This window comes from Halichondria panicea, chromosome 16 (assembly GCF_963675165.1).
Source record: "Halichondria panicea chromosome 16, odHalPani1.1, whole genome shotgun sequence".
Lineage (NCBI taxonomy): Eukaryota > Metazoa > Porifera > Demospongiae > Suberitida > Halichondriidae > Halichondria > Halichondria panicea.
In genome coordinates, this window is record NC_087392.1 from 291950 (window position 1) to 317417 (window position 25468).

Consider the following 25468-nt stretch of genomic DNA (forward strand, 5'->3'; position numbering starts at 1 on the left):
ATACTCCACATGTGATATCACAGAATAATAAACCGCACATTCCCGTGGGCGACATTTTATTGAAAACAATACTCAAAAGTGCACTTACACAGAAATCAGAGGATAAATTAAGCTGTCAAGTTCTTTCGTTTTTTAGCTACCAAAGTCTTGTTCTTTTTTTGAGTGCGTTTCATGAATTCTTGCACATCCTCCGTGAGCTTGAGTGGTTCAATAACACAACCTGCAGCAGGTCGGGGTACACATTGCATCACTATATATAAACAAGGGTGTATAAAAGAAGAGAGGGCATGCAACTCCACTATCAGTACACGTAGCTAGCAGAGTTCAAACGTGGGCGGAGGAATGTGTGCATTTGCATGAAGTGCTAAAAATAGAAATTTCATTTCATGCACAGTCATGCACAGTCATGCACATTCATCCGCCCACGTTTGAACTCTGCTCATATAGGAGTTGCATGCCCTCTCTTCTCTTATACGCCCTTAATATAAACACTACCTGTTGCCGTGGTGACTCGTGGCTTAATGACAGAGTGGAAGGTGGCCTCAGTGTTCCAATGTCTGCCTAGAGGGCCAGAATGGGTCCTGTTGTACTGGTCTCTCGAAGTGTACGGCCATGGCAATCCCTTCACCTGTATGGGGGTAATAATTCATACACTAGTAAGATGATACTTACCAGATGTTTGTCAATCTTTTTGTCAGTATTTTCTGAGATAATGACATTCTTGATATGTGCATCTCTCCTTGGTTTCTCAGGGATCTTCTTCACAATCTTTCTTGCCTTTCGTGGAGGCTTGACCCCCTCTCCACCCCACACACCCCAACCTGTATCACACAATGTTAACTTAGAGTATGTAGTTGAAAAATCTCAGCAACAATCTTCAATCAAAGTTTCATGTGCACACACAGTTGTATTATATAATATGTACACCCACCCGGCAACGTGAGGTCAAGGGTCAACGCCTTGCTGTCCTCCAGCAGCTGCTGTTTCTCTTCCGTAAACTGTCTAACAACATCGTCTCCAGCAAAGGCCTCTGCCACATTCCCCAGCTGGTCTGGGGGTAGGTCGGACATCACTACCCCCCTGACGAGGGGGCTAGTGAGCGAGGGGGTCACTATCTGGGGGTATGTGGTCTTACTAACAGCACTGTCTGTGTGGGGGGGATTATGCACAGTTATACAGTCTCCATTAAAAGGTTATGATTAGAAACTAAAATACAAATTCAGGAATAATAAACACTGAACCTTTGAAAGCTATTGACAAAGAATAGCACTAATTGGTTGTGTGTTTCAGAGTAACCATATATCCTTACCCGAGTGTTGTAGCCAGGGGTTGCCATGGCTACTCGGCTCATCTAAAATGTCCAGTTCTGTATCTGATGGATCATCCTCCTCCTCACTGCTGTATTGGGTGTGTGTGGTCAACCACCACATCAGAGGAGAGGCTCACCTGCTGGAGTCTTGTGGGGCTTTGGTCTTGAGGGACTGTCCCTTGGAGTGGAGCTCAGACAATGCCTCCTGTGTCTGCAGTGTACATGAACAGTGAACACATACAACGTGTCCACACTGGTCGGTGGTGGTGAGCGGTCTTAGGCTTTAAAAAAGGCAAATTTGTGTGTTGAAAATAGCCACTATTTGAATATTCTAGGCACATCTCTGACCACGGTGCTAGGACATGTTAGAGTAGTTGTACTTACTGAGCTCTCTTTGTGCACTCTGGTCAGCTGTTGTTTGGCCCACTTGGACATTCGACTGTGTTTCAGTGTCATCCTCTCCTATGGTAACACGTTACACATGTACTGCACACAATACTGGCATGCTCACCTCGGCCCTCAGCCGCTCTGCCTTGTCAGCCACGCCCTCTTCCTCCTCCCCCTCGGTAATAGGAAGCTTGGCTTGTATGGCCTCTCGTTTCTTGCGTTGGATACGATGGAACCTACAAAGAATGGAATATGGAGCATTGGAGAGACAGTACAAAACCTGAAAATCTCAATTGAACCACATTTCTCACTTTTTGCTCTTGATCTTCTTAGTTCGTTTGGCTTTCTGTTCATAATAGGACATGAGGGCTCTCATCTTCTGTAGCTCTCTCCTCCGCTCGGTTGCCTACAAGCAGTCTAACACAACATGACAGGAGTCACGAGGGACCTCACCTCCTCCAGCGAGAGGCGAGTAAGAGACTCTCTCTCTGCTTTAGTCAGCTCTTCATTCTCAACCTCCACATTGTCACTTCCAGCCAGAACACTCGCTATTTGGAGCTCAAAATCAGACTGCGGCTGTGTGTGTGTGTGTGTATGTGGGGTAACAGGTGATTCTCTGCTTTGCTAATTGTTGTGATCGTCCGCTAAGTATCTGAAGTGAGGCATCAATGTACTGTACTTACCTTGAAGTTGTCCACTTTGGTTGAGAGAGAAGGCGGAGCAACTCGATCCTCTTGCAGGGGAAACGACAAGTGCTCGGCCTTGAGGAGGTGGAGAGAGTTATGAGGATCACAAAGGGTTAATAAACACACCTCTCTGTTCTTCTTGACGATTGGGGCCCACTTGGCCACCTGTTTAGAGCTCTCCACGTACGCAACCCCTCGTTGGATCTGTGGGGGAGGGGGTGGGCATACCAACACTGTCTGTGTGAGTCATGACCTCACCTGATCAGCCCTCACTCTGGAGAGGGGGGTGGGCAGGGGTTTCCCCTTATCCTCGGCACTAGCCAGACGTTGATGTAGAGCGGCCAATGAGGGGGTCTTGACACCTGCCAGTAACGCCCCCACACTTACACCACCTATAAAGCACAGACTGTGTTGAGAGGCTGGGATGGAGGGACCACCTGCTCACCTGACGTCCCTGTGTCAAGGTGATGCTCTGATACTTGACCAGCTGCCTCGCTTCTCTGACCCACTCTCTTCCTAGCGTACATAAATGTCATTAATTTAGTAATATTATATACTAGATGTGGAAATTTTCCAGCAGCTCACCTCTTCTTTCCCAGTGTGCTAATAGCAGACAGTAGATCTTTATGGTTTTCTGACCCCGCCCCCTCACCCTACAAACATGCATACGTATACAGTATGTGTGTTACTACAATCATTGTCATGGCCTACTTCAGAGTCTGAAGGTGAAGGGCTTTTGGGGAAATCATCCTCTGACATCTTGATCTATTGTAGGTCACTCCAGCTCCCCTAGATAGCTTTATATAGCACCTTCTTACCACTTTTACAGGCCACGTGGACCAATTACCAATTTTGCAAAAAAAAAATTTTGTTCATCTGGTAAGACTGGAAGCCACTCCCCTTCTCTCCCACAGAGTGAAGGGAAGTTAAGTGGTTTCTAGTCTATGTTGTTGTCGGTACTCGTTTTTTTTCAGGGCAAATGCTCGGACCCTTTTTTACGTAGTTTCTTTGTTTTTGTGATTGATAAACAGAAAAACTTTATGCTACTGACAGGAATCGAACTAGCAACCAACCGATTTATAAGCAGAACAGAACACATAACCAATTCGCCATTCTTTACTACCCGGTACCCGGAAGTGAATGTTATTTTACGGGGACCGGCTATGTGGCCCCCCCAGTCCAAAGTTATTATTAGGGACATCTTCATGCAGATCAAGCCTACAGGGTTCCAAATTAACGTCACACAATTGATTTGAATATTAGTATTGGAATAATGCCAAACACTTCCATATTAAGCATAAGCATAAATACAGAGTAACGTCCGTCCACTGCTAGCTTTTCCTGACCCTCACAGTGTAGTGATGGTCGAACCACTCGTCCACCACGTCACCAGTCTAAAGGAGAGAATAACGCAGTGATAATCATTGCTATGACAGCAGCCAATACTGCACCTACCCTGTATCCAGTAGTGCACACATTGTAAGCAATGGGCAGGTGGTAGTTGTGCACACCAGTTTGTAGGAATGGCTCCACACACAGCCTGGAGGGACTCACCCACACACGGTACTCATCCCGTATATGCCCCGCCTCAGGCTTATAACCTATAGCACAGTGAGGGGAGTGACAGATATGCCTCACCACCACCACAATGGCCTACCTTGAGGGATCTCTGTACCTAGTAGGAGCTTAGCCGGGGGGCACACTGTCACAAGATCCATTTGTTGGTACATTTCTGGGGCTTCTTCCTCTCCCTCGTTCAAGAAACTGATGGCACCTGTCAACGATTAGATAGTGGAACAATGGTGCAGCTGTTGGATGATGGTTGTGCGTGTGCGTACCTGTTTCTTCCAAGCAGAGGATATAAAAGAATAACTGCTTGTCTGAGAGAGCATTGAACTGGACATTGATCACACCACCTTCGTCCACATCCATGGCTTCTCCTGAGGACAAACAGAGCACGGGGCAAATGGATATAATAATCAAGGTAAACCAAGAAAGACAGTTACCGTGTGTGTTCCCGTGAAGCTGTAACTGTACTCTAGTGTCTCCAGCATCAGACATCATGGGAGGGGGTGGTGTTGGGGAGGGGTTTTCCCCAAACTTAGTAGGCTGGATGGTCACCATGGACGCAATAATTGGTCGCTGAAACGCATACTTCCTCGGATACGAAGAAGTGAAGGAATCTGTTTTAAGAATGGGAAACTGTGTCTCCAGACACACAACCAGCTCCTTCACACCTGTGAGAGCTGTAGCAACAAGTGGGTGGTCCATCACAACCATTCAATCAGCAGTATCAATATCATTATTACCGATAAACTCTATTTTATCGAGACTAGTTGCCATGCCGAGGTGAAGAGCCATCTCCCCTCCTCCGCCTACACCATTCCAGGTGAGCTGATGAGTGTCCAACGTGAGGCAGCCATTCTTGGCAATGCCAGGCTTCAGTGACCATGCAGGAATGAACGGCCAGGGTCTGTTCACCCACAGCTGGTCCACATAACCTGACAGAGGGGGTGGGCTGATGAATACAATAGCAACTCTAGACACACTCACTCACCACTCTTTGATTTGGGTCTCTTGGCCTTCAGTTTAAAGGTGATGGAGAATTGTGCCTCAGGGTCAACTGTGTTCAGCTGGAACACAATGAAGCCGGCTATTTCATCTGTGGCCAAATCTAAGCTGGGTTTTGAACAGTCAACAACTTTCTTTAGAATGGTCTTTCTATATGTGACAGTTGCCTCTTTCACAAATTTGGAGTGAGTGGGGTCACCTGCACAAAGACACATCTAGTAATACCTTGTATAATAAATACTAGAGACATAAATTAAAGAAATCTCTCAATTTCCTTTCATTTCACCTCTCAACTCTACAGCAGTAATGATTCTATTCTGTTTGAATTGCACAGTCAAACTGGGAGTACGATCTGCCTTGGCGGGGGTCCAGAATTGAGGGGGGTCAGTGAACTTTAGAATAGCCTCGTAACCTAGTGACGACAGATGAACGCCCACACAAGAACTCCGGAATATCTCAAATTCTCGACACAATGGTGCAGCTGTCGATAATAGCGGCCGAGCTGTTGGAGTGTAGCAGAGTATTGATATATGAATAGTACTCAATTATCTGGCAATTAGTAGCTAGGATATTGATTGTTTCAAAGACAAAATATAATTAACAAATAATGTACAGACATACCCACAGTCAGAGTATTGATGTATGAATAGCTACAATGTAGGGTATTGATTGTTTCAAAGACAAAGCAAATTAAATAAGGTACTACGAATAATAGACATACCCACAGTAATGAAGCAGTCATGTGACAGGTGGGGTGACCTCTGTCGAGACTTGAGACCCTTGACGTACTTGAATCGTGCAATAATCTCTGCCCAGGACAATCCACCATTATACACACACACACACACGGTAAGGATGGCCTACCTAGCATTGACTTGACCTTCTCCATGGATGATGACATCATGGGATATTTGATGTCTCCTCTCACATCCTTCACATGATACACTTGCTCCACAAAACTCACAACTACCGCAGCACTGCACACACACACACATAGACACATACTCCATAAAAATAATCTGCTAGCAGTCAAAGCTGGATTCCAACCATCGTAGAAGCTTTCCGTTTGATTGTGAGTTGAGGGTGTGCGACTGATAATCCTTGCCCACCCCTACCTTTTGTACACCATTCAAACACACAGTACAAGGCTGATTTGTACAGACATTAATTTTTGTGCTATAGAAACAACAGATTTGTAAGCTTTGCTGATTGAACTTAATGCTACTAACAGGTGTACACAGCCCCCCTCCCCCCACTCACTCACTTGGTCTCCTGGGGGACGTAGGCTAGGAGATTAGAGCGCTCCTTGATATACGTCTTGAGAGTGTTGGTGTCCCCACGCTCTAGTTCCCGTGGATACACAGCCAATCGCTGGTGGAGGGGAAACTTCTTCCTTGCCAGCACGAACTCCAGACCTCTACTCACTCCACACAACTCACCCTGTGATCATAACATCACACAATCAATAGTACACTTGTAGCCTGAGAAGAACAAGTTATGCTCTGGTGTGGTTGATGGATGGACACACGTGTAGCTAGGCTAGGATACCTTGTATAGTTCTGTGAGTGTGTCCAGGAGGCGTGTCCAGTCCCCCTCGTCAATCACGCCCACACAATGTAGGTGGAAGGACTCTGTGACACGCCCACTCACTCGTACCCTCGGCCGCAGAACATGAAACAACTCCAACTGGTCCCCTTGGATAAGGCCGGCCATCGTACCAGTGGTCAGCTGTGAGGAGTGTAAGATGTGTGAAATGTGATGGGAGTGGGCGGTACCTTAACACTATTGACAAACATGTCATCTCCGGAGGTAGTCCTTGTGAGGTCAGCTCTGAAGGCTTGCTGGTTAGGTAGGGAGGTCTTGTCCAGGAAGCAGCGATCCATGGCCCCCTAATAATGAAAGGACAATGAACACACAGTGAGTGTGATGGTGTACGTCTTACCGCCATGGCGGGTATGAAGAGAGGGTGAAGACGACCATTCCCACTAGAGTGCCAATAGAAGGACACAGCCTCATAGAGGGAACGATGACTCACCAACTCTTCTTTGTTCCTGTGTGGGTGTTTCAGTTACCACCAGTTGAGGCCGTGAGTGCTTGTACAGTTATGGATACTACACAGGAACTATACACACCCACTCACTTGAGCACACACGAGACGATTGCCTTGGTAACGGTCTCAGTGAGCAACCCCAGTGGTGATCCTATTCCTCTCCCCTTCGGTCCTCTGCTATCAGCTATGGCTGCTGGGTCTGGCTGAAGGTACAGCACCACGGTATTAGCCTCAGGCGACACCAGAGGCAGCCACGGACTCTCCATAATCTCCACTTGTGAGACCTGACGTGTCTTATCATAGGATACAGCGTGGGAGGGGTCAGTGTCGATGAGGATGGTCACATGACTCCCGGGCATCTCCCGTACCCACTCAACCAGGTCACTGCACTCGATACTGTCCAACTGTAGGGAAGTGATGGTGATGTGTACAGTTGAGGTAGACACACAACATACCGATAAACGCCCAAATTTGGATGCATTTGTTCTCAGCACTGCTCCACTGTATAGGGAGCTTCCCCCCGTCTAATGAAAGGGACTTACTCTCACGATAAGAATAAGAACACAGACCACACCCACCTTTATCGGGAACTGTATGCCAGAGAGGAACAGGAACACTATCGCTTCATCCATACACTTGCTTGCCACCTGAGAAATAAACCTCTCAGTGATGACCTTTGCCCTCTTGTCTTTACCCTCCTTGGCAGCTCTCGGAAGCTGGTCATCGTCAATATTTGTATCGAAGTGGATCACGTGGAAATCTTTACTGGCCAGCTGTCTCTTCAACGTCTCTCTGGACGATTGAATAATAAATGATGCATGAAAACAAAAACAAGTAATGCATTCTTTATGCATAATTATGCATACAATCAATTGTCACTACAACTCGACAATTTAGCCACCCATCCCCCCACACATACCCACACACACACCACCCCCACCCCCACACCTGTGCTCCTTCACTGGCTGGTCGAACTGCATCGGCTCCAGACTGGTGGGCAGTCCGTTCCTCGAGAGGTAGTAGTCCGCACTCACAAACACAGCCACCTTCTCTGTAAAGAACCCATAAGACCCAACAACATACTGTGGGTAACCACTGATAGTAATAAGTACACAGTGGGTACACAGTGGTAAGATACCACAGATAGCATTTCCCAAAAGATCTCACCATGTTTTCCTCCCCCTGACTGAACTGGCTTCTTCATTACCATCGAACCCTGAGGGGCTGCATTAAACAAGGCAAACTGCATTAACCTGTTTCTGACAAAATTCGACAAAAAAATACAAAATTATTTTCCGAAAATAGGACAATAAGCAAATCAATGGCTTACATGCTAATAACAGTTCTCCAGCTTCTCTATTGACGGGGGATTCTTTAAGAGACTCAGCGAACTTGACCATGAAGCTGAGCTCCTTATCCAGTAGTAGGTCCAGCAGACTCTCCGTCTGGGTCTCCGTCTGGCTCAGGTAGTCTGCATCCTGTTTGGTGATCACCTGATGTTTGAGCAGCGAGGGTAGTAATGCTGGTACATTGATCTGATCCACTAGAGTGTCGCGGTGCCTCAAGATGCGCTGGTGAACCTCTTGACCAATCACTTTATCTCTCCTCTCCAGTTGCAGGATCTCGATACGGTCACTCTGACTGATGAGGTCCCTCTGAGGATGCTCCTTAAAGAACTTCTTCACTGCCAGTGGTGCATGGATATAAGTGGAGGCAGTACAATACTGTAACATTATAGGCCTAGGCTTTAACTAGGATTGGCACTTCTGTACCACTTTTCATTTATGTACATGTATCAAGTGCCAAAAATCAATTATCACATGTGGAAGAAGAAATTTCTATGAGAAGGTTACCTTCTGCAAACAATATTTCAGACAGCTTCTCATGGCCTGGATTTGGAAGGTCTTTCTGCAGAGCTGACAAGAAGCTGATGAAGCCGCGTGTGCCGTGCATCTCCAGCATAGGGAACAGTCTCTCCAGTGTTTCCTTGAGAGTGCGATCATTGTTCTGTAGGTCGAGGAAAGTGCTCAGTGGTATAGCCTGTAGTGTTAGCAGGGACTTGAGCAAAGAGACAAGGTTGATGCTACGGATGATGGATGAGAGCTGACCCTCTAGTATGGTGAAGAGTGGCGACTGCAGCTGACTGTCCACTAACTCTCCTTCCAATAGACGTAATATCTCAGCATGATTGGGAGTCTCTGCCTCACGCAGTGAAGCTATGAAGCCATCGATGGCAACTTGTCCTTTTTGGTAGAGAAAGCTCAACAGAAAGTTAGACCTCTCAAACTGAGTATGATGTTTCGCATCAGATACTTTCTTAATGATTTCTTCGGTGAGTATTCCTTTTTCTTTGAGAGGAGGAAGCAGCTTGGCTATATCAATGAGCTGCAACACTTTAGCATTCTGCTGACGAACTTCTTCCACTGTCACCTGGGCCCCTGCAGAGGACAGATCAATATTAATGGTATCACCATGCACATGGTATTTCACAGCACCCAAGTGCAGTACCTATACCCCCGGACCCTCTGATATGCATGCAACATTGTGTACAAAACTTGCTTCTACATCTATCCTCACACAACAAGCTGGCAGCTATGAATACCTTCAGTAGAGCTCATCTCAGGCTTTGCTCATTCTGGTCTCGCATCAGATTTGGTAGCTAAAAAACTGGGGCCTGCTAATCCAATTATCGATCTAAAGAGGCACACCTCCGCTATTGTCAAGAGGGACATGACAATGGCTGCTCATAATGGCTTCTTGGAGAGGAATGGTGTTCAAGCCAAGCTCTTGACAGCTCTGAGACAACTGTCAGTGCTGCAACCTGAAGATCCAATCACCTTTTTGTGTACACAGTAAGAATTGCAGCATAGTGTTGATATCCATCCTTGGCGTTAACGTGTTGTACAGCTTTGAGAGCCTTGTGACACCTGCCAGTGAACCTAGTCAGGCGTGTGTGGAGCTCCTCAGGGATGCAGATGCCATCAATCCTGAACAGCTGGACTCGGCCGTTTACAAGGCGTTTAGAATGCTCCAGGGCACGAATATTACGAGTGAGGAAATGTGGTGATTGCCTTCAATTCATTCACTGTCTTGTTTGTGTGTGTGTGTGTGTGTGTGTGTGTGTGTGTGTGTGTGTGTGTGTGTGTGTGTGTGTGTGTGTGTGTGTGTGTGTGTGTGTGTGTGTGTGTGTGTGTGTGTGTGTGTGTGTGTGTGTGTGTGTGTGTGTGTGTGTGTGTGTGTGTGTGTGTGTGTGTGTGTGTGTGTGTGTGTGTGTGTGTGTGTGTGTGTGTGTGTGTGTGTGTGTGTGTGTGTGTGTGTGTGTGTGTGTGTGTGTGTGTGTGTGTGTGTGTGTGTGTGTGTGTGTGTGTGTGTGTGTGTGTGTGTGTGTGTGTGTGTGTGTGTGTGTGTGTGTGTGTGTGTGTGTGTGTGTGTGTGTGTGTGTGTGTGTGTGTGTGTGTGTGTGTGTGTGTGTGTGTGTGTGTGTGTGTGTGTGTGTGTGTGTGTGTGTGTGTGTGTGTGTGTGTGTGTGTGTGTGTGTGTGTGTGTGTGTGTGTGTGTGTGTGTGTGTGTGTGTGTGTGTGTGTGTGTGTGTGTGTGTGTGTGTGTGTGTGTGTGTGTGTGTGTGTGTGTGTGTGTGTGTGTGTGTGTGTGTGTGTGTGTGTGTGTGTGTGTGTGTGTGTGTGTGTAGGTGATGTACTGGCTGGGAGAGTGGAAGGAGTTGCTGTGAACACAATCCTCACAGAGCTGTGTGTGTAGGTGCACTTAACAGCTGATTATGTGTACGCTTCACTTTCAAATAGTGTGGTAGATATTGTGACAATTCCCAGCTGTTCACCACATGCAGAAACCTTGACCCTGTACTTTCTGCTTCACTGTTGGGCAAGCTCAAGGTGTCCCCTGAAGCTCTCCACTCCTTCCCTACCTTCTCCAGCATCCTCACTCCACGCCTCAAGCTGCAGGGTGAGTGGGTGGTACCTGTACCGTCATCATGACACAATTTTTATTTTTTGCAGCTTATCTGAAAATGGCCAGACAAGTGTTTGAGTCAATAGATGTGCACCAAACAGGTTGGCTGAATGTTAATGTATGCATTGTTGATTGTTGCCACACAGGGTCCATACAGGGAGAGATGGGGGAGGAGCTGCTCTCCAGACTGAATGGCTCCATAGCCAGCACCAGGTGATGAGTGATTGTCATTGTGAGGGCAATGTGTGATATCCTTGCAGTGCTGAGATGAATGCAGCTGTGGTGATGTCACCTTCAGATGTGACAACTATCCTCCAGGTGTGGGAATGTAAATGTCTATATGGGATTTAATATCCCTCCCCCCACAGAGGAGTGGTCCTAGCAGCGGGGGTACCATGACACTGACAGAGTTTAAGACTGCAGCAGGACAGATATTCATCAACCATATTCCAATGAGAGTATAGCCTTGGTTATATATATAGAACACTCATGAGGGACGTTAATTCATGCTAACATTCTCCAATGTATCACTTATTGTTATAAATGTGTGTGTAAAAAGATTGAATCTTTGCTGGAATTTCACTAAATAATATTCTCTCACCTCCCTTTTTATTCAAACATTATAAAAAATATAATCACCTGCAGTATATACAAACACAAACACGCTGCATGCAAAGACCACACTAATACATATACTAAAGTTACAGAAAGTAAGCGACCAGGAGCACCACTAGAACTAAACAGATAAGCACATAGTTTAGAATTAACAGTTTATCCAGTTTTTGTTTGATTTCGACATTTTCTGCACACAGTGTGGCGACCTGGAGGAGAGTGAGTATAAGAATCATCACATTGCAGTTATGAATGAGGTGATCCTTACCTTCAGCTCCAATGTTCTGAGTGGGGTAGCTGGTGTCGTTGTTTGAGGGCTCTGTAAGTTTGTGACCTTAGCAGCTGCAGAGGAGGCAGACGACTCCTTGAGGGCTGGTTTGGGGGGAATATCTGACAACCAGCGACAGTGCATTCTAGAGGAGAGGGGGCATATAACTTGACACGCTATAATGAAGCTAACATTTGATTACCTGTGCTCTCTGATGTCTTTGCTAGGCAGTGCTCTCCAGAACTCTATGAGTCTCTCCATGTCTGGCAGACTAGCCTCAGGGGAGAACGTGTACGTCTGTACGAGGAACTTGTCCTGGGACACACTCGTCTTGCCAGCACCTGCACAACATGCACAAAGAGAGAAGGGGATGAGAGGGAGGGAGAGAGGGGGATGAGAGAGAGAGGGAGAGAGAGAGGGGGGTAGTGGTACCTGGTGAGAACAAGACCTGCACTTTGGCCACACTCCTGCCATCCACTAGCGCCACATTAGGACGTACTTTGTAGCGAGTAGGAGCAGTCGTTTTGATCTGTGTGTGTGTGTGTGCGTGTGCGTGTGTGTGTGTGTGTGTGTGTGAGTGAGGGGAGACAAATGGTCAATGCTATTAGTGGGTGTGTCCTGGTCACCTTGTAGAGCACAGAGTTGTCCGAGATGTTGGTGAGGGTGAGAGTACACGTGACCTCCGAGTCTTTCTTGCCAATAAATGTCAGCTCAGTTGAAGGACTAACAGAAACAGAGCAGCAAATAGACTAGATTATTATCAACAAGAGTGGACTCACCTCAACATGACATCACCCATGGTTGCCACGCCCCCATTTCTTGGATCAGCCGAGTGTCTCCTAGCAGACAAACGTCCGTTTAGTGATGCTGACTCGGCACCTTCGTCCATGCTGTTGGATCTCTTGCCATCCTGTAGACTCATGAGACGAGATACTTGTCTTCGTCTGAACCCCCGGCCAGATCCCCCCTGTAGTAGTCGTTGGTCCGGGCTGACAGGACGCCTCTCCTCACCATCATCAGGACCAAAGCGGCTCTGACGGGTGGGTGGGAGCCCAGATGAGAACCGTACCTGGGAGTGGGGGGGGGTAACATTTCTCTGCTAATAGTACATGTATTAATAATTATTACGAATAACATAACAATTAAGTTATAGCCCACGGTTGTTCTTAAAACTGAATCTAAAAGATCTAACATAAAACACACCATCTTGTAGCTCTATCGAAGACTTACTACAGTAACTAAAAACCAAAAAAATGCACATTTTAGCTGTGAATTTGACAATCCTAAATCAACACAAAGGCTTGCACACGCTTTTTCTTCAAAAATGAACTCAGTCTTGATATTAAGAAATGTGATGCCTACCTGTCTGGCCCTGTCAGCAGTCTCACTGATGAGTGACTCCTCTCCCTCGTCCTCGTCCTCAGCACCTGCCTCTGGCATTATGGTGGACATGGCCAGCTCAAACATACGATCCCTCTCCACCTGGTAGTCAAACTCCCACGTGTCCTCTCCTCCAAACTTGACCAGCAGCTGATCCTTAGGAATATACTCACACATGGTTTCCTTGGTTACAAACCTGGGAGTATGACGTGTTTTAATCCAAATCATTTTTTGGCCTTGAACTATAATAGCCTATGGTTGGTTAAAAGCCGAAATTGGCAAATTCTGTCATCTCCTAAATATGAACAGTCATGGTACCATTTGAAAGGCTCTTTTTAAGCTTTCAGAAAATCATAAAATCGTTGAAATTGGATCCATGGAATTAAGTTATGGCGACTGAAATGACTAAGGAGGTCAATATATCAGCCTTTAAAAATGTCAACTACAATGAAAAGGCCATTAACAAAATCTGGTTTATGTCAACGGATACAGGTGTTATCACAATGCTCTCTTACTTGACTTTGGCAATGGCGCCCTCACCCAGCCAGCCCTGCACTATCTTCCAGGCAGCTGTATATAGGAGATATATAGTGACAATCACCATAGCAACTCGGCCACTGACCTTGTAGGACCCAGGGCATATTGTAGATAAGCAACCATGAGAGGAGGTTGGGGTAGTAGATCTTGAAAGCATTGACTATAAATCTGACGAGGTCCATATCCATCTGAGCAAGGCCGGCTCCATTCATGTCGAACACCATACACATCTTGTTCTTGGGATACACTTTTCTCTACATGGGATAAGAGGAGGTGGTCCTTTGATCAGCATGTACACACACACACACACACACATGATTATAAGTACACTCACTGAACATCACAAGTATAGCACCATTTAATTGACTCTTACATGCATTTCAAAGGAGAAGGCGATCCACTTGAGCAGCATGGGAGCTTTCTTAGAGTCCTTGCGATGAATGTGGATGTTTAGAATACCTGAGGGAGACATAATCGAGGGCGCCCTTTAACAGAGGACACCTCCACTTACAGACATTGTTTCCATCATTGTCGTATCCCCTATTCCAGGCCATGCCCGACTTCCATAGACTCTCATCAATATCCGTCCATAGAATATCTGCAAGATGGCAATACACACATACACACCACTATCATTGTGAGGGTGAGTACCACAATCATTGTGGTGATGGTATACTACACACACAGGGAACACACACACACTGGGAACACACACACACTGGGAGCACACACACACTGGGAGCACACACACACACACACACACACACACACACACACACACACACACACACACACTGGGAGCACACACACACACACACTGGGAGCACACACACACACACACACTGGGAGCACACACACACACACACTGGGAGCACACACACAGGGAACACACACACACTGGGTGCACACACACACACACACTGGGAGCACAACAACGCACCATTAATACCAAACGATTTCCTCCACTTCTGACAGTCAACCTGTGCCAGTATAGTGAGTACAAGGTTAGGGGGGAGGGGCTAGGGCTCACCATATGCTTGTATGCATTGTCCAGGTTGCCTTTGTTGTGAGCTACAAAGCGTGGCACATAGAGTGGGTCACTGCGAACCATCTCAATGTCTCGTGAGTCCATCTCTTCATCATCTGAAGGAGTGGCATATTGAGTGGGGATTAAATAGAGTGCCTGATAGCTTACCTGCATGATGCTCCAGAAACCTCTCTCTGAGGACTTCAGAGTGTGATGCAAGCTCCTACAAGGGGAGGGAGTGTATATTCACCAGCTAGTACCAGCACAGGCATGCATTGTGTATGTGGGTGAAGGCTATTTGATATAGCATTGGAACCACACTGTTTGCTTGCTTGGCTTACTTCTTCAGACAGAGCCTGCGCCATCATCAGTGAGCTCTAGAAGGTACTAGCTTGAGCTGAACACGGGTATGTACCTATGGGTACGGGTAGCTAGCTTTAGTAGACTTTTCTCTTCTGTTGAATAACTTTTTTTGTAGTCAAGTGACTTTGATCTTATGTAGCTTAAAGCATTGACGATCTTTACCCGCTAAGTCCACATGGCAAGCTGCTAGAATGAAGTACTGCGTATGGAATGGCCAACTGGTGTCAGTCAAGGATTGCAAGCTCCTATTACAAGCTTTGAGAGAAGAGGATCATCAATGGAGCCTATCACCAGCTGCTGACCCTCTAACAATTACCAACAACTGTCTCTCCATGGCTGTATTGTTTGACTCTAGCCAGGGCCAGGCTAGACCCTTCCTCCTCACCAACCAACATCACCACTACCAACTCATGGAGTACAATACTACCGATAATCAAAATGAACTTGCAACAAGGTATTTATTTGACTGGGACCATGAGTTGTTGTCATTGAAGCTATTGGATGGACCCTTGCTGATGCTTGCCTCCACCTCTACCCTCACTCTGGTGGACTGCAACAGTGGATCACAACAACACAATATTGCAGTAGCAGAGCTACTCAAAGAGTCAGTGACTGTATTCAAAGCTTGGGCATTTGCTTGGTACGAGGACAGTGTGTTGGTGCTGCTGCAGCTCAGGAAAGGGGGAGGGGCTGCTCACTGGAGCAGTCTGGTGTTGCAGCAAGATGGTGGGGTGTCAGAAAGCCAGGAGTTGGTACCCTGTGAGTATGGTTGCATGGCTACTTGCATCGAGTGCTCGGAGTGTGTGTCAGTGAGTAGAGTCACAGGGGACTTTGAGGTATGTAAGAGGTTCTATGTTGGTACCAGCTACAAACAAGTGGTGGTGTTTGGAGACAGTGGTACTCTACTGTATTGTGTGACTCTGAACACTGCTCCTGCTAAAGTTGTTATATTAGAGGTAAGTGAAATACTGACATGACTCATCAATTATCTCCCTCCATTCTCTAGAGTTCTGATGAGAGCTTGTCTTTGGCTGTCCTCTCTGATAGTGACTGCATTGCTTACAAGCTGACTGACACCACCCTCAAGGTACCCCTCTCTCTCTTATCATACTGTTATACCCCCCCCCCCCTCTCAGGAGGTGGGCTGCTGGAGGAATGTGAGTGACGTTATTGCTGGCAACCTGGCTCATGTTGGACACAGCCAGTTGCTGATACTGAAACATAACGGTGACTGCATGTGTAGTGCTTTATGATGTATTTAATAGTGTTTACAGATATACAGGGAGAACAAGACTTCATAGCAACTGATTTGAACCTCTTTTCTACTGAAGACGCTGCTGTAAGTAACACCCACCCGCCCACTCACTCGTACGTACAAGGTGTACGTACTTTGTTAGACAACAAAATATCTACATCCCGTTTATTCAATGATTTAGGGATTCTTTCGGCTGCCATAACTTAAATTCCGTAGATCCAATGTCAAATTTTTTAGGATTTTCTGAAAGCTTAAAAAAAATTAGTTCAAATGGTGTCGTCAAAATCATATTTGAGAGATAAAAGTATTTACCAATTTGGCCATACCATGAATAATAGCCCATGGTCCAAGGCCGAAAAATGACAAATTAGGGCCCCGACAAAATTTTGGATTGTAACACATCATTTGAAAGGTCTCTTTCTAAGCTTTCAGAAAATCATAACATTTTTGACATTGGATCAACGATACTCAAGTTAAGGCTGTTGAAAGATGTTCAACTACGTCCCGTTTCTTCAATGGTTTGGGGATTCTTTCGGCTGCCATAACTTAAATTTCGTGGATCCAATGTCAACTTTTTTGGGATTTTCTGAAAAAAATAGTTCAAATGGCATTGTCAAAAATCATATTTGAGAGATCAAAGTATTTACCAATTTGGCGATACCATGGATAATAGCCCATGGTCCAAGGCCGAAAAATGACAAATTAGGGCCCCGACAAAATTTTGGATTGTAACACATCATTTGAAAGGTCTCTTTCTGAAAATCATAACATTTTTGACATTGGATAAAGTTCATCTGAAAGCTTAGAAAAAAATAGTTCAAATGGTGTTGTCAAAAATCATATTTGAGGGATAAAAGTATTTACCAATTTGTAGATGGATCAAACTGATAGAGGTTCCAACACGTCACTGGCTGACACTGTGAAGGCTTTCCAGCTCAGGAAACACGTAAGAACTATGCATTCATTGATGTTGATATAGAGTAGTTTTTCAAGCCATATATTTAGTATTCATTGATCCAATTTTGAAAATATCAATCTAAATTTTGATGGGGCCATTATTTTTCGGCCTTGGACCATGGGCTTATATAATCCATAGTATTTGGCCAAAATTGGCAAATCTGTCATCTCCCAAATATGAACATACATTGATGGTACCATTTGAAAGGTTCAGAAAATCGATTGGATCCACAGAATTAATTAATAGCATCTATAAAATGTGTAGTTGAAGTTTCTTCCATTCTTGTGTAGGATGGAATGGTGCAGCTGACCGAGCTGGAGGCTGAGATACAGCAGAAGACTCTCCTCATTCACTCTAGTCTGGTCTTCATGAGCTCTCTGGGGTCAACAGACGTACAGCCTCCACCCACTCACTCAGTAAGACCCTCTATCATGACCTCACACACACACACACACACTCTACAGGAGCTGATGTGTATTGTCCCCGGTGGTGGTGGTGGTGTGGGTGGTGGTGGTGTGGGGGGAGTGGCTAAGAGGAGGCAGTCACAGCTGTTAGAGGTGGGGCAAGTCTGGAAGCGTCTCGAGGATAACCAGCTAATTGTTGGAATTCTACTCAAGAATATCTCAGAACAGTACGTTTTACTATTATACGTACTGTACAATCAGTGTCTTATTTTGTACCCCCACTATAGGACGTTGTCGACGGTCCACTGCTCTCTGGTGCTCCCATGTGAGGCCACACCCACTGACTCCACCTCTCACATCCTCTGGAACAGCTCTCTTGATGCTCTCACTCCTCAAGACAATGACTTCCTCTCTCACTTCCCTTCTCCTGTCAAGCGGAGGAGACTAGAGGAAGCCCTCGGCACTGGACAGAGGGGTGTGACAGTAACAAGTCTTGAGCCAGGGGGGACCATGTGTGTTGTTAGCTTCGCCCCCTTGGTGTGCCGAGGGGCGGTGGGTGGGGCACTGGTGGTGTGTGTGAAGAGTGTGGAGGGTGTGTGTGCAGTGGATGTACCTGTAGAGCTCAAGATGAATGAGGTGTTGTCTCAAGAGCTGAGAGTACAAAGGTCTTGCCTGAGGTTATGGAAAGGTGTGTATATACTGTACTAGCCTCGATCCCAGGCCGCACTTGGCCTGCGAAGGAAGCTAATACTGTGTGTGTGTGTGCGTGTGTGTGTGTGTGCGTGCGTGCGTGTGCTACTGTGGCTGTTGACAGGACAAGAAGAGATGAGAGAGATGGATTGGACAGACAAGGCAGTGCAAGACCTTGCTACTCTGATGGCTGTCAAAAGAATAACTAAGGTAGGTGTGGTCATACACTACCATACATACACATTATCTGTCCCCGTTCAGATTGGAATCACCACCCAGTACACCAGTTGGGCTCAGCTGATCTCACTCATGAGCAAGAGACTACACATTAGTTACCTGATGCTGGTTGCCACGCCCCCTATTACCCCCCAGGTAGACACTGAGGGGGGTCCACTGGACGGTGTGGCTGTGTGTGTGTGCCCCATCTCAGAGAGCACAGCCAATATGGCTATCATGTACAGGTGAGGCCAACAGCAACTTACTGTACTCCCCACCCCGTTTATGTGACGTATCCTCGGCCCCCCCCCTGTATTCTATATCATTGCATCTCTTGCAGGTCTGAGCCTCAACTATCATTGTTCCTGACTATGTTGAAGCACACACTGCCAGTGGACATTACTATCTCTCTCAACTGAAAACTCATTATAATCTTCAATTCTCATTATACTTTGTTTTTGTTAACTTTGTTATTCAAGATAAAGATTTTCACAATAGACACACAAACAAACAAAAATAACACGAACAGATAAACTCATTTGACACATACAGTTATAAATAAGGGTACACATAATTAAGGTACAAAATAGTTTTAAATAATTAGCTCCTAATTGAATCAACTGATATCTATGATTGTTGCAAGCTAACATGGGAGAGACAAAACCACACACACACACAACTGTAAGTGAACAGTCTCTATAACGAGATCACAACATAACTCTAAAATGAATAGAATACAATAGAAATAGTTCACACACACACGTACAGGACAGGCTCTTTATTTGAGAGTTAAAACTTCAAAACGTGCTGACAAACGATGCACAGGTAATGATAACTATGTGTCTGTCTGTCGGTGGTTAGTGGCTGTGTACACCTGTCTTGTCCTGAGATCGTGTGGTGGCATCTCGTTTACCAGAGCCAGATCGGCTTGAATCAGAGGTGACTTTGAAGGAAGAAGTCCGCAGTGAAGATTTCTGTAAGGAAAATATAAATACAATGATAGAGGCTAGTAACACAGAACAGTCTAGCAATGGTACATAGGCATATTGGGAAACTGGGAGCAAAATAACAAGTGTCTTCTCTCTTTCTAAGGCAGGAATTACTGTAGGTACATTCCAACCAACTCTCGAGGGAAGTGCTAATCCTGGGGCAGTTTCAAAACGAAACCACGACATGACGGATAGCATTCATCTACCACAGAAGCAACACGTGCACCCCACAACACAGAGGGCACGCTGACGTATCTGTGGCACCACACCCCTTACTGTAGTAGTCATTGTATTCTAGAATAAGGGCCAGTGTGAACACAATGATGCAGTACATCAGTACATACATGTATGTATACATGTGAGCTTAAGGATAAGAGCAACACTAACAATGGCACATGTTTTGATGTACATACATTGATTCTGAAGTCTTCGAGTGTTTTGTAGTTGGCCAATATCTTTGTCAATTCTTGGTCAATTGTGAAAACTCGTTTTCCCTGCGAGAAAACAATGATTTTTATCATCATCATCAATTAAACTCTGTACTAAACATGAACATAACATAACATGAACAGGTGGGCATGTACACACACACACAAACCATACCTTGTAATATTTGAGGAAGGCCCAGAACTTCTCTAGTCCATACAGAGAGCCAGTGGCATAGTCCTTGAGAGCCTCACTCTGGAAGTCAGCTAGTACCTCTTCTCTGAAGCGCTTCTCTAGTCCATAGCTGTAGTACCTGAAGAGACACTCCAGACCATAGCGATAGCCACTGGAAGCGTCCTCCAAAGCCAGAGAGTGGAATTCCTCATACATCTTCCTACAAGGGAAACAAAACAGGTGTAAATACAGTCCAGTATATGTGTGTATACAGGCATTGTGTACAGAGCAGGCAATTACTTATTGAAGTGAGTTCTTAGAAAGAAGGACCAGAATCTGAAGAGAGTGTTCATCTCCTGCGACTGACCAACTCCAAGTCTCTTGCGTTCTGGATAATGAAAGATATTATTATTATTATTTTATTATTATTATTAGTGGTACCTTTGAGGCAGTTGTGTCTGTACTTGTGATACTGTTGCTGTTTGAACCCGTTAGCCTTGAGCAGCGAATGAGAGGGATGTTGGAATGTAGGGATAGAGTGGGCGGATGGTGACGTGCTGGGACTGTGTGGAGGGAGGGGGCGGTTATTGGAGTGTGTGTGTGTGGTGTGTGTGTACCTTGAGGAGGGGCCAGAAAGCGGTCGTTGTTGCGATGATGATGGGGGCTTGTGAGGGGACATAACCCAACCAACATGACTCTCAACTGGAGGGTTCTGACTGTATTTGGTCTTCTGTGTGTTCTTAGGAAACTGGGAACAAATAAAACTGTCAATACAATGCTATAATAGTCGTAAAATAAGTGTCTTCCCTCTCTCTAAAGCAGGAATTACTGAAGGTACATTCCAACCAACTATCGAGAGAAGTGCTATCCTGGGGCAGTTTCAGAACGAAACCACCACATGACGGATAGCATTCATCTACCACAGAAGCAACACGTGCACCCCACAACACAGAGGGCACGCTGACGTATCTGTGGCACCACAGCTACATGTATATATTCTATATACATACCTTTGAGGGTGTTTCCTGTTTGTAAGGCACAGGGTAGAAGCGTGGACGCATCTTCTCCTTGCCTTCTCTTGAGGGGGTCTTGGGCGGAGTCAGGCTCTCTGTCGTGGGAGTGGGCGTGTCTTCTGTATCAAGCGAGAACACAAGGTCAGAGTCCGTCTCTGCTCCTCGTTGACTATCAAATTCTTCCTGACTGATCACATCCACTTTATTGCGAGGCTGGAGATACAGGGAGTCAACACGCACACACCCACAATGGCTGACTTACCTTGCTAACAGTGTGTGAAGAGTCGGACACCTCACTGTACAAATCTTGTTCGTAGTAATAGAGGCCGTCGTTGATGGCTTGTGCCAAGTCTGAAGTGATCTTAGGGCGAGAAGTGAAGTTGCTAGTTCTATCCCCCCCAGGGTGTTTGCTATCCCCCCCAGTGTGTTTGTTGCGATGATAGGCGGGAGTCTGAGTAACTATGATGATCTTGCCAATGTCTTCCTCATCCATCTCATCTTCAGACACATCAGACCTAGCGGACACACAGAGGTCAATTAGTGTACACATAAAGGTCAATTAGTGCACACACTCACCATGGCTGGTCTGAGAAGCTGTGCACTTTGCCCCCTAATTGGAGGTCGTCATCAAATTCAAAATCCAGCTCATCGTTCTCGTTCAGTCCATCAGAGTTTGTAGTACCACTCTGCAGGAAGTATGTGGGCAGTGTACACCACACCAATGACAATGACAATGACAATGACAATGCTATGTAGATGCACATGGAGATAACAATTCTAAATAATACACATGCATATCCAATGCAATAATTATTATGCAATACAAAATATACCTTAGTTTCGTTTTTTAAGACTTTTTTCTTTCTCTGTACTTCTACCCAGTCTTCTTTTATAGCCTCCTGTTGAGGGGGTTCCCCTGTAGGTACCACCTCGTTAGTGTTGGGGTCACTGGACTCTTGCGCTGACTTCTCCGACTCAGCCTATAAGAGCACATGTACTTGTGTGGCCTACACACAGCAATCAGTCTCACCACATTCTCCACTGGAGGTTGTGTCTCCTCTGGTTCCTGAGGTACTAGCTGATCCTCTGACATCATCTCTGGATCAGCGTAGCCTTCTTGAGGGTAGTACATGCCAGAGGGGGAGGCAGGCCCATCACTCTGCTCATTAGCACCACCTAGAGTACACACAGTGGACTGAAACTGAGCTCTAATATTTACATTATACAGTTCATTGTACAGAGGAAATAGCTTGAATATGCATATCCACACAATATTCGCTGTTTGCTGCGTAGTGCCTGACCTGCCCATTGTAGACATTCAGTGAATAACGAGCCCTCGCTATCACGAGGGGGTAGCACTCGGAGGGCATGGGAGAGGCCTAACAAGTGACTCTAAACCCCTCGTACCAACCGTATCAACCGTACGTACTTTAGTCACTAGCCAATACCTGTGAATATCCAGCGCTGCCATCCAACCTTCTGTCTCAGCTTGTCTCCTGATGGGGCTAACTCAACTATTTCACTGCCATCCAGGGACTGTGTATGTGTATGTGTGCGTGTGGGGGGTTAGTACATGTATGGTGTGCTCTTGTAGCCAGGGACAATCTCTAGCTTTGTAGTTGAGAGCTCACCTCTTTGATGAGAGGGACGTCCTGTGTGAGTGCACGTACTCTGTTGAATCGTCCAACCACATCCAGGGAAACATACCCACCTTCATCCATCTAGTGGGAGATGTCAATACAATGGCTGCACAGGTACACTTACACAAACCTGTCTTCTCAGGAAAAAGTCCTTTTGTAAGTTTTCATCACTGAAATAGTATTCACTGCAGCCAGACAAAAAAAAAACAGTGCAATGAAATCACAGCAAACTAGGCCAATTAAAGCTCCTCACATTTGCTTCTTGATGTACTCTTGTAGTGTACCCTCATCACGAGGTAGCAACGGTGCTGTATAATAGACTGGTGCTCCAGAGTAAGGAGCAAAGAACATGCCTCCAGCCCCACCACCACCACCACCACCTCCCCCTGTACCAGCACTGCCACCACTGCCTCCACTCATCGCCTGGTTGTAATAGGCCACTGGAGGGTACACATAGTTACCACTCTGTGGACCAGATCCTGCAGAAACAAATGCCTTCCCACACTAAACTAGACCCCAAATGCAAGTTAACAAAAATTGCAAATATCCATGGAATGCAACTTATATAATTTTTGTGATTGGATGCTAAAGACTTATTTATCGACAGTCACTGCTAGTATTACACACACACTCACCATGTTGATATGATCTCCAGTTTCTTCCTCTGCCACGGTACCCAGTGCCATATCCACGACCACCCTCGGGGGTCCCAGTGCCATATCCCCTACCACCCTCAGAGGTCCCTCGGCCTTCTCCCTCCTCCCCAGACTGATTAGCCCAGCGAGGGGGGACATTGTACTTATCTCTCTCCATTCTCCACTTGCCCCTGTGATAGTCCCTGTCATCACGGTGATCGTAATGTCGTCCTCCTCTGTAGCCATCTCTGTAGCCATCTCTGTAGCCACTGTTGTTTTTGTTGTTTGAATGGTAAGCGTCTTTCTCTATTCGGCCGCCATGTTCTCGTGTCTCGTGTGGTCGTTCCCGGTAACGCCGAGGGCCCTTAGAGGGCGGAGGTCGCGAAGGCGGAGGGTCAAGGGTCAACGGTACCCACTTTTGCTTTCCAGTACCTGCAGTCAAAATGACAATGTAGCCAGAAAAATGTAGTCAATACAATAACTCATAAGCATACCCACAAAGTGTAACCAGAAATATGTAGTACATGTAATAACTTGAGCACACCCACCAATGGAGGGCTATCTAGCATAACATTTCAGTCCACATAAAAGAGCAAGGAGATTACATCACCTCTTTTTTTGCCTGCTGCATATCTCTGTTGGTCATACTCTGATAGCTCTGCAGTGTGATCAATGATCTCCCCTCCCACCTTCTCCCCTGAGTCTGGGGGTGAGGCTGTAGGGGGGGACCCATCACTCCCTCTCTTGTCCTCCCCTGTCTCACCCAGAGCAGGCCAACTACCAGACACACTCACACCCTCCACCTTCTGTACCTCCACCTTCTGTACAGGCAGAGGAACAAACTGACACAACTATTGAGTATCTATACTTCCTTACAAGCTGACAACACTATAACCAACAGTGAAGCTCTATGTGTATAGGTATCAGCCTCTTAAGGGAAACAGCAACCACACACTACCCAGGAACCAACATCCATATATACATGTCAGTAACTGAAACGATTCCCAAGGTAATCACTGCTGATAATAGCATCCACAGAGCTTCAATACACAGGGGCAATACGTTAACTACACAAAACACACTATCATAGCAAAACAACTCACCTTTGGTATCTGAATGCCCTTACTAGGAGCCTCCTTCTTGGTTGGTGGTGCTGGCGGTGGTGGCTTGACTGGTTTGCTTCCTCCGGGTCCCTGTTTGCTCTCCTTGCTTTCTTTGCTAGCAGCAAGGGGGTTCCTGTTCCAGGGATTCTTACGAGGTGAGTTTTTGGGTGCACTGATTGAGGTGTGTGCTCTGTGGCCAGACGCTGCCTTTGTTGGAGTGGAGGGTGGTTTTGGGTCGGTCTTCTTTGGTGAATGTACAGAGACACTTTCAATGGCTGTCTTGGGATGGTCGGGACTCCCAGAGGGTGCTTCATTGCTCTCTGTCTTGGTGGGGGTCAGTTTGTTGCTATCACTCGGAGCTGTTAGCTCGCTCTTGTCTACTTTCTCTACGGTCATCTTAGGAGTAATTACTTTATTAACTTTGTTTTCGTTAGCGGTAATGTCTCTTGTACTAGTAGACACCTCAGAATTGACTTCTGCCATATTCCATTTCTTTCGTCTGTGTGTATTCCAAGTTTATATAGTAACCCTTCCAAACACTATCATTGCTTGGAAGAATGCTCTTTACTTGTGTTGGGCTTGTTTTCTGTACTTGTGAGTTCACACCAAATATCAAACAGTTGGCTTTTTTGGTACTTCTTTGGCTCAGGTAGTCGAATAAAATACTGAAGACTTGGTTGTAGAGTGTAGAGTACTTGTCTTAGTTCGTGGGAGAGGTCAGCTAGTAGAGAGAAAGAGCTAATGGTGAGAAAAACACTACAGACTTCCCTTGCATCATTCCAGGCACATGGTTCTTAGGAACATGTGCT

At 46.0% G+C, this 25468-nt stretch overlaps 5 protein-coding genes across 8 annotated transcripts; 2 read left to right on the forward strand and 3 right to left on the reverse strand.

Moving 5' to 3' along the window:
• Positions 1-22: 22 nt before the first annotated feature.
• Positions 23-3261, reverse strand: LOC135349587 (U3 small nucleolar RNA-associated protein 14 homolog A-like). Of its 2 annotated transcripts, none has more exons than XM_064548124.1 (16): positions 3094-3261; positions 2968-3035; positions 2828-2898; positions 2641-2774; positions 2509-2586; positions 2380-2457; positions 2150-2272; positions 2008-2102; positions 1821-1932; positions 1694-1771; positions 1447-1520; positions 1310-1395; positions 932-1147; positions 673-821; positions 496-628; positions 23-220 (listed from the first exon to the last, which is right to left on the reverse strand). In XM_064548124.1, exons 1-16 carry the CDS (start codon positions 3139-3141, stop codon positions 108-110), a joined length of 1656 nt encoding a protein of 551 aa, XP_064404194.1. In that variant the 5' UTR covers positions 3142-3261; the 3' UTR covers positions 23-107. The 2 variants fall into 2 exon arrangements, with proteins under 2 accessions (XP_064404194.1, XP_064404193.1); XM_064548123.1 differs by having other exon boundaries at positions 1310-1398; positions 3094-3260.
• A 380-nt stretch (positions 3262-3641) lies between these two features.
• LOC135349779 (uncharacterized) lies at positions 3642-15287 on the reverse strand. The gene is made up of 37 exons (XM_064548389.1): positions 15135-15287; positions 14962-15016; positions 14797-14909; positions 14707-14746; positions 14278-14364; positions 14140-14225; positions 13852-14020; positions 13745-13799; positions 13212-13425; positions 12629-12918; positions 12476-12572; positions 12282-12378; positions 12052-12190; positions 11850-11994; positions 10926-10956; positions 8857-9441; positions 8334-8687; positions 8171-8227; positions 7952-8054; positions 7582-7795; positions 7459-7527; positions 7094-7407; positions 6896-7004; positions 6729-6842; positions 6502-6681; positions 6218-6393; positions 6117-6129; positions 5818-6064; positions 5675-5761; positions 5240-5455; positions 4940-5152; positions 4692-4883; positions 4389-4628; positions 4221-4322; positions 4040-4156; positions 3838-3983; positions 3642-3776 (listed from the first exon to the last, which is right to left on the reverse strand). The coding sequence occupies exons 1-37, from the start codon at positions 15159-15161 to the stop codon at positions 3714-3716; spliced, it is 5556 nt and encodes a 1851-aa protein (XP_064404459.1). The 5' UTR covers positions 15162-15287; the 3' UTR covers positions 3642-3713.
• Positions 9688-11604, forward strand: LOC135349594 (uncharacterized). Its single transcript, XM_064548135.1, has 8 exons — positions 9688-9855; positions 9911-10053; positions 10692-10755; positions 10848-10963; positions 11017-11070; positions 11116-11182; positions 11230-11287; positions 11338-11604. The coding sequence occupies exons 1-8, from the start codon at positions 9734-9736 to the stop codon at positions 11431-11433; spliced, it is 720 nt and encodes a 239-aa protein (XP_064404205.1). The 5' UTR covers positions 9688-9733; the 3' UTR covers positions 11434-11604.
• Positions 15288-15303: 16 nt separating the features above from the next.
• LOC135349582 (uncharacterized) lies at positions 15304-19196 on the forward strand. The gene is made up of 11 exons (XM_064548119.1): positions 15304-16112; positions 16163-16243; positions 16293-16383; positions 16431-16495; positions 17286-17357; positions 17660-17785; positions 17834-18000; positions 18061-18461; positions 18588-18673; positions 18725-18924; positions 19020-19196. Exons 1-11 carry the CDS (start codon positions 15348-15350, stop codon positions 19096-19098), a joined length of 2133 nt encoding a protein of 710 aa, XP_064404189.1. The 5' UTR covers positions 15304-15347; the 3' UTR covers positions 19099-19196.
• Positions 19131-25462, reverse strand: LOC135349577 (la-related protein 1B-like). 3 transcript variants are annotated; one of them, XM_064548112.1, is made up of 18 exons: positions 24660-25462; positions 24167-24377; positions 23557-23988; positions 23175-23361; positions 23052-23106; positions 22913-23002; positions 22730-22817; positions 22312-22457; positions 22115-22261; positions 21858-21967; positions 21544-21796; positions 21279-21494; positions 20886-21016; positions 20710-20831; positions 20569-20656; positions 20272-20488; positions 20082-20162; positions 19131-19653 (listed from the first exon to the last, which is right to left on the reverse strand). In XM_064548112.1, exons 1-18 carry the CDS (start codon positions 25140-25142, stop codon positions 19537-19539), a joined length of 3174 nt encoding a protein of 1057 aa, XP_064404182.1. In that variant the 5' UTR covers positions 25143-25462; the 3' UTR covers positions 19131-19536. The 3 variants fall into 3 exon arrangements, with proteins under 3 accessions (XP_064404182.1, XP_064404181.1, XP_064404180.1); XM_064548111.1 differs by having other exon boundaries at positions 22315-22457; positions 23175-23400; XM_064548110.1 differs by having other exon boundaries at positions 23175-23400.
• Between the last annotated feature and the right edge of the window lie 6 nt (positions 25463-25468).